General features: G+C 42.1%; 1 protein-coding gene across 1 annotated transcript in view; it reads left to right on the top strand.

Annotated features, from left to right (window-relative positions):
• Positions 1-12,357, top strand: part of NT5C2 (5'-nucleotidase, cytosolic II) — a 97,047-nt gene that overhangs the window by 48,895 nt on the left and 35,795 nt on the right. The window contains exons 4-5 of the mRNA XM_075841086.1: positions 9,729-9,846; positions 10,575-10,670. Of these exons, the coding sequence (XP_075697201.1) occupies positions 9,729-9,846; positions 10,575-10,670 (214 nt within the window). The remainder of the gene's footprint in view (positions 1-9,728; positions 9,847-10,574; positions 10,671-12,357) is intronic.

The following is a 12,357-nucleotide window of genomic DNA, read 5'->3' as shown; positions in this document are numbered from 1 at the left end:
CGTGCCATTCAGGCCCCACCTCACACTGGTAGACCGTTCCATACAGTGCCCCCAAACAAAAAAATTTTTTACTCACTCAGGCCCGTTCCTAAGGACTCAGATACTATTGAATGTGGCGTCGCTACCGCTGTAGCAGCCACAGCGGCTGCCAGCGGCGCCATCGGGCATGGGGGGGGCTGTATCGCTATGACTGCTACAGCTGTAGTGACGCCACTGAGAGAAGAAGCGCTCAGGCGGAAAGGCAGGTGCAGAGTCGACGGGCCCGGGCGCTTCTGAAACAAGCAGGGGAAGGGAGCCAGCGCAGTGCCCCCTTCCACCTGCTGCAGTGATGCGCCCTGTGCAATGTATGCACGCTCTGAATGTAGTATAGCATTCGGCTGAATCGAGAGAATGGCCAACAATATAATACATGATCACACCGAGTCCTCTAGAGTGGAAGCCGCTCTTTTTAGCTGATCTGGCTCATTAAGGGCATCTCAGGTGGAGGACTCCTAATAGAGCATCTGTAAATAAATTTTCCAGAGAGGGGGGAAACAACATCTCCATATTCGAGCTTGTTAAGTGAATGTCTACTGAAAACAATAGACAATTGTTAATTTTCATAGGCATCCTATAATTTGGTTTTGTCCATTTATTGACATTAACATTGTGGTTCCACTATCAGATTGTGGGGCTTCTGTCAGCTGAACCCCATGATCATCTTTATTCTGGGGATCCACAGTGTGTCAAATCAAACATCCCATTAAAGAATACTCCTCCATTGCTCCACATTTGTACTGGCGCAGTCTTGGGTCAGGTTCACGAACATTGTAAATATTACACTGTTGAACCGGCCTACAAATCCACATAAAAATCTGCATGTGTTACATGCGGATTTCGTTGCAGATATGGCCACCGATTTCCCTCATTGAATCTAAGTAAATGGTGTTTCTTAAAACCCCATTCTTTTACGTTGTACTGTACCGTGTTGCGGATTATCGGTGCGGATTCTGCAACTGAATTTCCGCAACAAATGCTCAATGTGTGTATTCACCCTTCGGACTATTGACTCAATGTCAGGTGTCTGGCTACATTGCATATGGTAAAATAATGAGTTTTTCATTGCTGTAAGTCACTGATGTCATTTTCACCATGTACCTCTACAGCTACTCTACGTTTTCCATAGTTTTAATGACAATGCTCTTCTCAGCGAGCAACAAGCTTTGGCCTCTTAGGATGACTGTATTTCAATACTTGTGTATGAAGTTACTTGGATCTACTTAATCTTATCCCAGTTCATGCCTCTCCAACATTCAGTACATTAGAGAGATAGTACAGTGGTTGCATTTCCAGCAGGGGTATTGAATGGCAGTTTATGGAAACACTAGAGTGTCCGGACTGGAAACAAGCCGTCAATCAGTTGTGTTTACTTGTAAACAGGGCCGGCTCCCCTTATGACCATCAACCGCTCACGTGATCCCATGACCTTCCATTTAATCCCATTGGATATAATTTTTGATGACCAGCAGTCTTATCATTATCATTCCGTGTTTTTCATTGACGTAGTTTGTGGTGTTAGTGGTAGGAGCAGAGCACCTTTTTGTTATCATTCTTCATCTGCTGCTCATATTTCTAAAATACGTTTTAAAAGATGATGTTCATTTTATTTTTTTCCTACAGCAAAATAGAATTTTTTTCCCGTATGTATTTAGTTTACAAAATAGAAGCTTATATAGTGAAAAAATGTGCTGACTGATGGGCATTGGTGCAGAGCTTTCAGTGTACCCCATCTGCAGCTCTCCACGTGTTTCTATACGTTCTACTTTTCCTCTAAGAGATGTCTCCTATCACTTTGGGACCCATGCTTACTGTAAAGGAGGATACAGTGGCACCCATGCAATGGCACCTCTGCCACATAATAGCAGACCACTAAAGACTGTAAATGTCAAAGTAAAGCTTAGAGACCCTGTTATAGATTTTGCATTGTTGTGCAGAAGCATCAAGCTATTCTCGTGACAGTAGGGTCTGGGGGTTATCATTATTATTCTCTGTACTCTCCTTTTTTTATTTCATAGCTTCTTTTTCAGGCCCCATGCACACGACCGTGCCCGCAATCACGGCCCGCGATTGCGGGCACGGCCGGCTGCTGACTGACAGCCGCATTTTCGGGCCGTGCTCCCATACAAAGTATGGGAGCACGGCCCGCAAAATGCGAAAGAACGGACATGTTCCATAATTCCCGGAACATTTCCACGGCACTGACACCCTTCCGTAGTGCTACGGAAAGGTGTCAGTGTTCAATGAAAGTGAATGGCTCAGTTTTTGCGGACCGCAATTGCGGTCCGCAAAAACGGAGGTTTTTTGCTGTCGTGTGCATGGGGCCTTAGACTGATATTACAGGTCTTAATAAAAGGGTTGACATGATGAACTGATGCTGGACCAGCAATAACCTGATATGTTAGGGTTTCCGAAAACAGACCTGTGGCAAGCAGCGAAGACATAGAGGGCTTCTGCTGCAGAAGAAATGTAATATTACACACTGGCCATTCGGATGAATTGCTGACCATATAGTACATGGCTTGACCATCTTCCACCGTGAGAGTCGTGCTTTGTTAGCAGGTCTCTGCTCCTTCAAGGCCAAATCCACCAGGGACACACAAGCTGCAGATTTTACCTGCAGAGTTTCACTTTTTCAATGTAGCAAGGGTTAAATCTGCAGTGAATCCACAGCATTATCTGCATATCACACGTGGACCTGCCCAATTGAGTGTGTCTCTAAGGCCGGGAAGCTTCCTCTTAGACATACATAGGACATTTTGCGTATATTCGCATGCTGTAGTCATATTGGATTTTTGCAAAACTGCAGAGTCTTCCCCAGATTTTGGGGAAAATAGCTGCAAAATACGATATGACTGCAATGTGTGATTACACTCTTATTGGGACAAAGCTGGATCGAATATACACGTTTTATTGCAGAGGAAAATGGATGCACTCAATTACATAATGCAAGAGTCATTTTAAAAACTGAGTTCATTGTATTAGGCTATTGGAAATTGGTATTTATGCAATGTTGCTTTATCTGCTTTATTTGTCACCTTGAATATGTAAAAAGTAATTTAAGAAAATTAAGAATAAGTAAATTGTGACAAAAAAAAAACATTCAAAGTCTAAATTCTTGATGTTTTTATCCAATGCGAATTTGACTCAGCAGGTCGTTTCATTGCTTCCCGCTGAATTGAATACAGACCTCTAGTGTCAGCTTTATCTTCCATCCGGTATTCATTTGGATAGAAAAAAAGTGTCTTTGTGGTTTTATTTTTTTTTTTTTTTTTTCCCCTACTTCCGTTGAAAGAGAACAGGCTTTAACAAAGATTCTTCACATAATGACGTTGGTTTGATTTTTAATGGAAGTATAAAAGTTTAAATCACAATATAGTGATGTTTTAACCCCTTCCCGCCGCAGCCCTTTTTCAGATTTTCATTTTTGTTTTTTCCTCCCCACATTCCAAAAGCCATAACGTCTTTATTTTTCCATCTATATAGTACTAGGAGGGCTTGATTTTTGCGGGACGAGTTGTAGTTTTTCATAGCACCATTTATTTTGCCGTATAATGTACTAGGAAACAGGAAAAAAATTATTTGTGGGGTAGAAAATGAAAAAAAACAGCGATTCCTCCATAGTTTTTTGCGCGCCGTTTTTACGGAATTCACTGTGCAATTAAAACAACATGTTAACTTTATTCTGTGGGTCAATACGATTATGGTGATTCCAAATATATATATTTTTTTCTATATTTTACTACTTTTACATGTAAAAAAGAAAATTTATTTTGCGTCGCCAAATTCCGAGAGCCATAAGTTTTTTTTATTTCTCCGTCGATTTAAGGGGTATGAGGGCTTATTTTTTGCAGGATAAGCTGTAGTTTTTAATAATACCATTTTGGAGTACATGCGACGGTTTCATCACTTTTTTTTATTATTTTTTTATTTCATTTTTTTGTGGGAGATTAGGTGACCAAAAAATAAACATTCTGGCGTTAATTTATTTTTATTTATTTTTTATTACGGCGTTCACCGTGCAGCTTAAATAATGATATATTGTAATAGTTCAGACTTTCACGGACGCGGCGATACCAATTATGTTTGTTTATTTTTTTACTATGCTCTAGGGGGGAAATGGGAAAAGGTTTTTTTTAACTTTTACTATTTTTTTTTTTTTACACAAAAAAAAACTTCAACTAATTTTTACTTTTTTTTATTAATCCCCCTAGGGGACTTCAACCAGTGATCGTTAGATCGCTTGCACGATATACTGCAATACTAATGTATTGCAGTATATCGTGATTATGACAGGCACTTATTAATCCCAGCGGCAGGGCTTAATAGGTGTACAAAGATGGCGGACCTGGGGGCCTTCATTAAGCCCCCAGGCAGCCATAGCAACCATCGCCCCTCCCGCGATTGCGTTGCGGGGGGGTTCGATGAGCTATTAGAGGGGGTCATCCCCCCTCTTTCTGACGCTTTAAATGCTGCGGTCGGTATTGACTGCAGCATTTAACGAGTTAAACTAGCGGGATCGCGCTCGAGCGCGATGCTGCTAGTTACTCTAAAGTGTCGGCTGTAACATACAGGCGACAGTCATCGTATGAAGCGAGCTCACTGCGTGAACCTGCTCCATACTTCCCCCTACCCGGGGGAAGTATGGAGTCAAAAATATTTTTGGACTCCTTAAAATTCATCTGTTAATATATCGGGAAGCCTGTACGCTAATTCTACAATACACTAGTCAGACGGATGCCGTTTTATAGAGAAAATCGAAATGGTGTCCTCATAATGGTCAATAAGCCCACTATACCGCCATCCTGAGCCGCAGCTCTGGGGGTTGTACACTGCTTCTAAATACCCGCTAAACACTGGTTGGTGTGAGGGAATCCTTACCTTTGGCCATAATCGGAGACAATCTGGGGCCAAGCATGTACTGCTTTAAACATGTAAGGACTGGTGCTGACTACTATGATGTGAGTTATTTTATTTTTCCATTAAAGGGGTTTCTGGGTTTAATTTTTGTTTCAACAGTATTCCGGGGGAATTTTTTTTTTAATGATTTTTATATAGTCTGAATTCTTCTTTTGTCCATGGTAAAGTGACGTGAATGCATTATCCAATGGCTGTAAGTTGCTTTGATGAGTCCATAATGTTTCGCGACGCAGTCTCTGATGTGGACAATATACCACATCAGAGACTGATGCCACATCCGAGCATTCCAGCAGACGAGGATATTGACCGCGGCAAACAGAAAAATTCCAGTGTATAGAAGACTTTTTTTTTTTTTTTTTACGCCTTGCTTCAGTTGATACGTGGTGTGGCTGCAGTATTGAAAGTACAAACGGCAGCAATTGTGAATGCTTCAGTGGTTAAATCCATTACCATACCTTGAAATGGTCATGTAAGTTACAGTGAAGGAAATAAGTATTTGATCCCTTGCTGATTTTGTAAGTTTGCCCACTGTCCAAGACATGAACAGTCTAGAATTTGTAGGCTAGGTTAAGTTTACCAGTGAGAGATAGATTATATTTAAAAAAAAACAGAAAATCACATTGTCAAAATTAGATATATTTATTTGCATTGTGCACAGAGAAATAAGTATTTGATCCCCTACCAACCATTAAGAGTTCAGCCTCCTCCAGACCAGTTACACGCTCCAAATCAACTTGGTGCCTCCATTAAAGTCAGCTGTCTTACATGGTCACCTGCATAAAAGACTCCTGTCCACAGACTCAATTAATCAGTCTGACTCTAACCTCTACAACATGGGCAAGACCAAAGAGCTTTCTAAGCATGTCAGGGACAAGATCATAGACCTGCACAAGGCTGGAATGGGTACAAAACCATAAGTAAGACGCTGGGTGAGAAGGAGACAACTGTTGGTGCAATAGTAAGAAAATGGAAGACATACAAAATTACTGTCAATCGACATCGATCTGGGGCTCCATGCTAAATCTCACCTCGTGGGGTATCCTTGATCCTGAGGAAGGTGAGAGCTCAGCCGAAAACTACACGAGGGGAACTTGTTAATGATCTCAAGGCAGCTGGGACCACAGTCACCAAGAAAACCATTTGTAACACATTACGCCGTAATGGATTAAAATCCTACAGTGCCCGCAAGGTCCCCCTGCTCAAGAAGGCACATGTACAGGCCCGTCTGAAGTTTGAAAATGAACATCTGGATGATTCTGAGAGTGATTGGGAGAAGGTGCTGTGGTCAGTTGAGACTAAAATTGAGCTCTTTGGCATTAACTCAACTCGCCGTGTTTGGAGGAAGAGAAATGCTGCCTATGACCCAAAGAACACCGTCCCCACTGTCAAGCATGGAGGTGGAAACATTATGTTTTGGGGGTGTTTCTCTGCTAAGGGCACAGGACTACTTCACCGCATCAATGGGAGAATAGATAGAGCCATGTACCGTCAAATCCTGAGTGACAAACTCCTTCCCTCCACCAGGACATTAAAAATGGCTCGTGGGCTGGGTCTTCCAGCACGACAATGACCCGAAACATACAGCCAAGGCAACAAAGGAGTGGCTCAAAAAGAAGCACATTAAGGTCATGGAGTGGCCTAGCCAGTCTCCAGACCTTAATCCCATCGAAAACTTATGGAGGGAGCTGAAGATCCGAGTTGCCAAGCGACAGCCTCGAAATCTTAATGATTTACAGATGATCTGCAAAGAGGAGTGGGCCAAAATTCCATCTAACATGTGTGCAAACCTCATCATCAACTACAAAAAACATCTGACTGCTGTGCTTGCCAACAAGGGTTTTGCCACCAAGTATTAAGTCTTGTTTGCCAAAGGGATCAAATACTTATTTCTCTGTGCACAATGCAAATAAATATATCTAATTTTGACAATGTGATTTTTCTTTTTTTTTCTTTTTTTATATATAATCTATCTCTCAAAATTCTAGACTGTTAATGTCTGACAGTGGGCAAACTTAAAAAATCAGCAAGGGATCAAATACTTATTTCCTTCACTGTATATCTGCTATACATAAGACTGCCTCTCTATCGGTTGGGAGTTACGGCAGGCTTTCCGGTATTTTTGATGCCACAAGTAACACACTTTACATCTATATCCTCGCGGTCCAATATACCGAGACCCTGACTGATCCCATTAACATCAATGAGGTCTGTCGGTTATCTCTTGGATCCACCTACGAGAAATCCGTCTGTCATGGATTCCATTCTAAAAGGGAGTCGTCACGCTAGTGTGAACAAAGCCCAAATTAGTTTCAGGTCCTTCCCAGTCAGACAACAGATTGCACAAAACTGATAATGCTTTAAACATAAAAAACAAGGTGGAAAATGTATTGGAACAGGAGTACGTGTAAGTTATAGGTCATCTGTAAGTGAGTAGTAGGATTTCTGTCTAACTGTATGTGGTGGTTCTGGTGTCTACATCACCTTGTCCTGAATTGGTTTATGTCCCTGCTGCCCTCATCATTGTGACTACTTTCTCTACTGATCTGTTTGTGTTTTCCAATGTCGAGAACATCCTGTGCTGTGGCAGCAGCTGAAGAATTTGACTCTGGAAGCCGGGCCAACTAAAAATAATACACCTCTATGCTTAGTGGTCCTCTGCCAGAATTTATACAGCATTTCACTAGGTTGAGTCTGTGCGACGTATGCAATGTGTTTCGCAACGATACATGTAACACTCCGTAAGACGTGAACAAAGTGACTACACAGGGTGCATAGCCATTACCCTGCAATTCTTTATGTGCTCTGAAAACCTGATTTCCACTCCAAGATGTCTTGACTGCTTACCAAGGACTGACTTATTAAAGAGGGTGTCCGGATGGAGTACTTAAAGCGGCTCTGTCACCAGATTTTGCAACCCCTATCTGCTATTGCAGCAGATAGGCGCTGCAATGTAGATTACAGTAACGTTTTTATTTTTAAAAACGAGCATTTTTGGCCAAGTTATGACCATTTTTGTATTTATGCAAATGAGGCTTGTAAAAGTCCAAGTGGGCGTGTTTAAAGTAAAAGTCCAACTGGGCGTGTATTATGTGCGTACATCAGGGCGTTTTTAGTACTTTTACTAGCTGGGCGCTCTGACGAGAAGTATCATCCACTTCTCTTCAGAACGCCCAGCTTCTGGCAGTGCAGACACAGCCGTGTTCTCGAGAGATCACGCTGTGTCGTCACTCACTTCCTGCCCCAGGTCCTGCATCGTGTCGGACGAGCGTGGACACATCGGCACCAGAGGCTACAGTTGATTCTGCAGCAGCATCGGCGTTTGCAGATAAGTCGATGTAGCTACTTACCTGCAAACGCTGATGCTGCTGCAGAATCAACTGTAGCCTCTGGTGCCGACACGATGCAGGACCTGTGAGTGACGTCACAGATCTGCACTGTCAGAAGCTGGGCGTTCTGAAGAGAAGTGGATGATACTTCTCTTCAGAGCGCCCAGCTAGTAAAAGTATTAAAAACGCCCCGATGTACGCACATAATACACACCCACTTGGACTTTTGCAAGCCTCATTTGCATAACTACAAAAATGGTCATAACTTGGCCAAAAATGCTCGTTTTTTAAAAATAAAAACGTTACTGTAATCTACATTGCAGCGCCGATCTGCTGCAATAGCAGATAGGGGCTGCAAAATCTGGTGACAGAGCCTCTTTAAGCTTTTTGAATAATGTCCAATGTATTGTCTCATTCCGCGTATGACACGCTTCAGCTGAAACTATACTGGTGTAATGTTATGCAGCAGGAAGTAATAAGTAATAAACGCTCTTTCCTCTTATTGATTGTGCAACTTCAGTTACTTCGGAAATTATATATTATGTTTTTATCCTGTGTCGCAAGTAGTATATTTCTTGTGAACAAATCTGCTTTATAGGTTTGACTGTGGTAAACTCCAAGACGTCCTCCCAGCAGTTCAGGATGCTGAGATCTATAGTCCTGCTTAAAAGCGTCCTCACATTGGAATGATGCTTTTAGCTGTGGTTGTACTGGTCCGTAATATGGAGAAAATAAGGTGATTAATAAGGAGTTTTCTAGTTATCGATTTACAAACAAAAAGAACATTTGCCAGGGGAGAGTCGGGACGCCCCTATAAACGTTAAATTGCCTGTCGGTCTTGCCTAAATTGGCAGGTTCATCCGACATCTTATGTGTATATATAGCCCTTGCAGTAGGTGGTGTGGCTTAAAATGCGCCAAATTTTTCATACAACATGTGCCACAGTGATAAATTTGCCACATCTACAGACTGCCTGGTCTAAGTTTATACTGTCTAAATCTTAGGCTGCTTAGTAAATCTTCCCCACTCTTTTTGTCATTTCAAAACATATTTTTATTTATTTTTTTTAAACTCCTTGACCTTTCAAAGCCACTGTTATATCAGTCAGAGAAGGAAATTCACTGATGACAATCTTCTTCTCTTTGTCACAGACAGGGACAGATAGAGCAGCCTTGTATGCAGCGCCATAGATCTCAGCTCCTGGATCCTTGTGGATATGACTTGGTGTAATAGGGATTGAATAAATTGCAGTCCAGGATGTTGAATGTTCAGGTTTGGGATGATCTAGGTTTATTGAGATTATTTTCATTTTACTTTCCTCTTATACACATTCTCCTACGTTGCACATCATATGCTGCTTTGGCTTTGGTGAGCGACACTGCAACTAGATTTTTTAAATAAAAAATATACCTTTAGAATTGCATTTCTTTTTATGTTTTTTCTCAGTATACAAGTCTCCAGAGTATGAATCTCTTGGCTTTGATCTTACTGTTGAAAGACTGGTGTCCATTGGCTATCCTCAGGAACTTCAAAGTTTTGTTTATGACCCAACATTTCCTACTAGGTGAGATAATATTGAGTATCTGTGTCTGTCTGTCTATGTATGTCTTCTCTGTAGTCCTTTGCATTATGTTTCCTCTACATCTGGCAAAGACCTTCATCAAGAATTTCTTCAGCTGCCACTCGCCTACTGCTGGACCCAATAGTTTTCCTGCTGTTCTTCCCAAGTTGCTCTATAAGACTGTCTGCTGTGGTTCCCCCTAATATCTTGCCTACAATTGCCCCCTAGTACTGTGCATACTCTGTCCCTTTGTACTGTGCCTACTATGCACTCTTGTACTGCTCCTGCTTTGCCCCCATGTCCTGTGCCTGTGGCTCCCATGTATTCTGCCAGCGAAACCCTTTCCTTTCCAGCATTTTGCTACTCCAGGGTCCAGCACCTTCCTGGAGGAATTGCCTATGAACGGCTCAGCCACATGCTGAGGATGTGGAGACCATTAAATGTGTCATGGACACTGTGGGAGTAGTGGCTTCCCATGCAGTGGCTCCCGCCTAGGCAACGGGCCCCATGATAGCTTCGTAGTCTGCTGCCTCCTTTTTTTTTTTTCTCCTTTCCCCCTCTCTGTCTCTCTCTTTTCGTCTCTCTCATCTGCCTAATAGATCATGTGCATATGGGCACCTTTATAAAGAAACTGCCTGTCTGAAAAGCGGTCTACTCTTGTAGCTGAGGTTTATGTTTTATGAATACATTAGCAAACTAATTCTATTTAAAATATCATCTTTCTCCCCCAGGGGCTTGGTGTTTGATACGACATATGGAAATCTTTTGAAAGTGGATGCCTATGGCAATATTCTTGTTTGTGCTCACGGCTTTAACTTCATGAGAGGGTAAGTACAACTGTTGAATATTTTACCATGTCATTACATTCTATTCAAGATCATATTTCTTCATTGTTTTGAATAAAATAATTGTCCATGGTCCGTTACTAAAAGGGGCAGTGAAGAAGTGGGTCAACCTAGTAAGCAAGTTTCATATGTGCCTGTTCCCTGTGTAGATCTCGCCTGATATTTTTATTCCACTGTGACTTCTGTCATCACATTTGCAGTGTTGATTCAGCAAGAGCAAAATGGTAGGCATAGATTTTTCACATTGTGTCACTGAGTTGACTTGGTAAGTAGCTGGAAAGAGAACTGGAGTTGGGGATCTGTGTAATGGGCACTCAGCATCCCTGATTTAACCCTTTAAGGACTGTTTAAAAAGGGCTCAGAACCTTTTTCCATATGCCATATTTGAGCATACGAAAGTCTGAAGGGTCCCCTTCTTGGGACCCTCTTTGATAAACCAGAGAGGAGGGCTGCTAACAGAGCTGCTGTCACTCTGCTGGACCTGGCCCCTCCATATGACACTTATTCTGCAGCGAATGTTCGTCATGGCTATCAGTAGTTGGACCCTGATTGCTGGGCCGGCTTTACATAAGAAAACAATTGTTAGGGCATGTTCACACGGCCTATTTTCGGCCGTTTTTCGGGCCGTAAACGGCCGAAAAATCGGAAGCAGAACGCCTCCAAACATCTGCCCATTGATTTCAATGGGAAAACGGCTTTCTGTTCCGACGGAGCGTTTTTGACGTGTAAAAAGACAGCCGCGTAAAAGAAGTGCAAGACACTTCTTGGGACGTTTTTGGAGCCGTTTTCCATAGACTCTTGAAAAAAGCTCCAAAAACGGCCGTAAAAAATGCAGCGAAAATCGCGAGTGCCACAAAAAACGTCTGAAAATCAGGAGCTGTTTTCAAGAGAAAACAGCTCTGTATTTTGAGACTTTTTTGACTCTGCGTGTGAACATACCGTTCTAGTGAGACATCATCTTGATAACATTGGTTTATAGAGGTTGTCCAATTTAGAAACCTCATTGTCTTACGCCTTATTAGGTTAATAGAGGGGGTGCCCTGTTCAGGATTCTTATCTCTTTGACAGAGTGGAGAGCGGTTACAAAGAGCCTCTTTTGATCTGGAGGAGCTGTCCTGTCCTTCATTGCACAGACAACCCATTGATATGAATGGCCGTGTAATGCTTAATTTCTCCTGTGGTGGTGCTGCAGAGAAACTGTACACTTACTGCCAGGATTCCCCACATATTGCAGCTGATCGCTTGGGGTCCCAGCAAGGCGACACTTTGTGAACTGCTTATTGTCAAGCGACCTTTCTAACAAGTAGAGATTCTCCAAAGAGGAGAACATCTTTAATGTGTCTTTACTAAAAGTCCATCTATCTTGCGCCATATGCACATTCAGTATGAGAAATTGAATCGCTTCCAACTTACACAAGGACTTTCATAATCAAATATGACTGATCATTTACTCCAATGCCCATGTCACACGTTGCTCTGGTGTGGTATCCAGGTAGAATGGTGCCTTTTGTATTGATTTATCATTGTGCAAATTCCCAGACCAATGATGGCTGTTCTTAGAGAATCAATTGCTAGCTTCGGTAACCACTTACTTCACAACACCCCTTTTTTTCTATCATACTTCTTGTTTGTCTGCACCCGCTATCTCTTTCTGAGACTGAAGCTGCAA

This window comes from Rhinoderma darwinii, chromosome 11 (genome assembly GCF_050947455.1).
Source record: "Rhinoderma darwinii isolate aRhiDar2 chromosome 11, aRhiDar2.hap1, whole genome shotgun sequence".
In the NCBI taxonomy this organism is placed as follows: Eukaryota; Metazoa; Chordata; class Amphibia; order Anura; family Rhinodermatidae; genus Rhinoderma; species Rhinoderma darwinii.
This window is presented reverse-complemented; position numbering and strand designations above follow the sequence as displayed.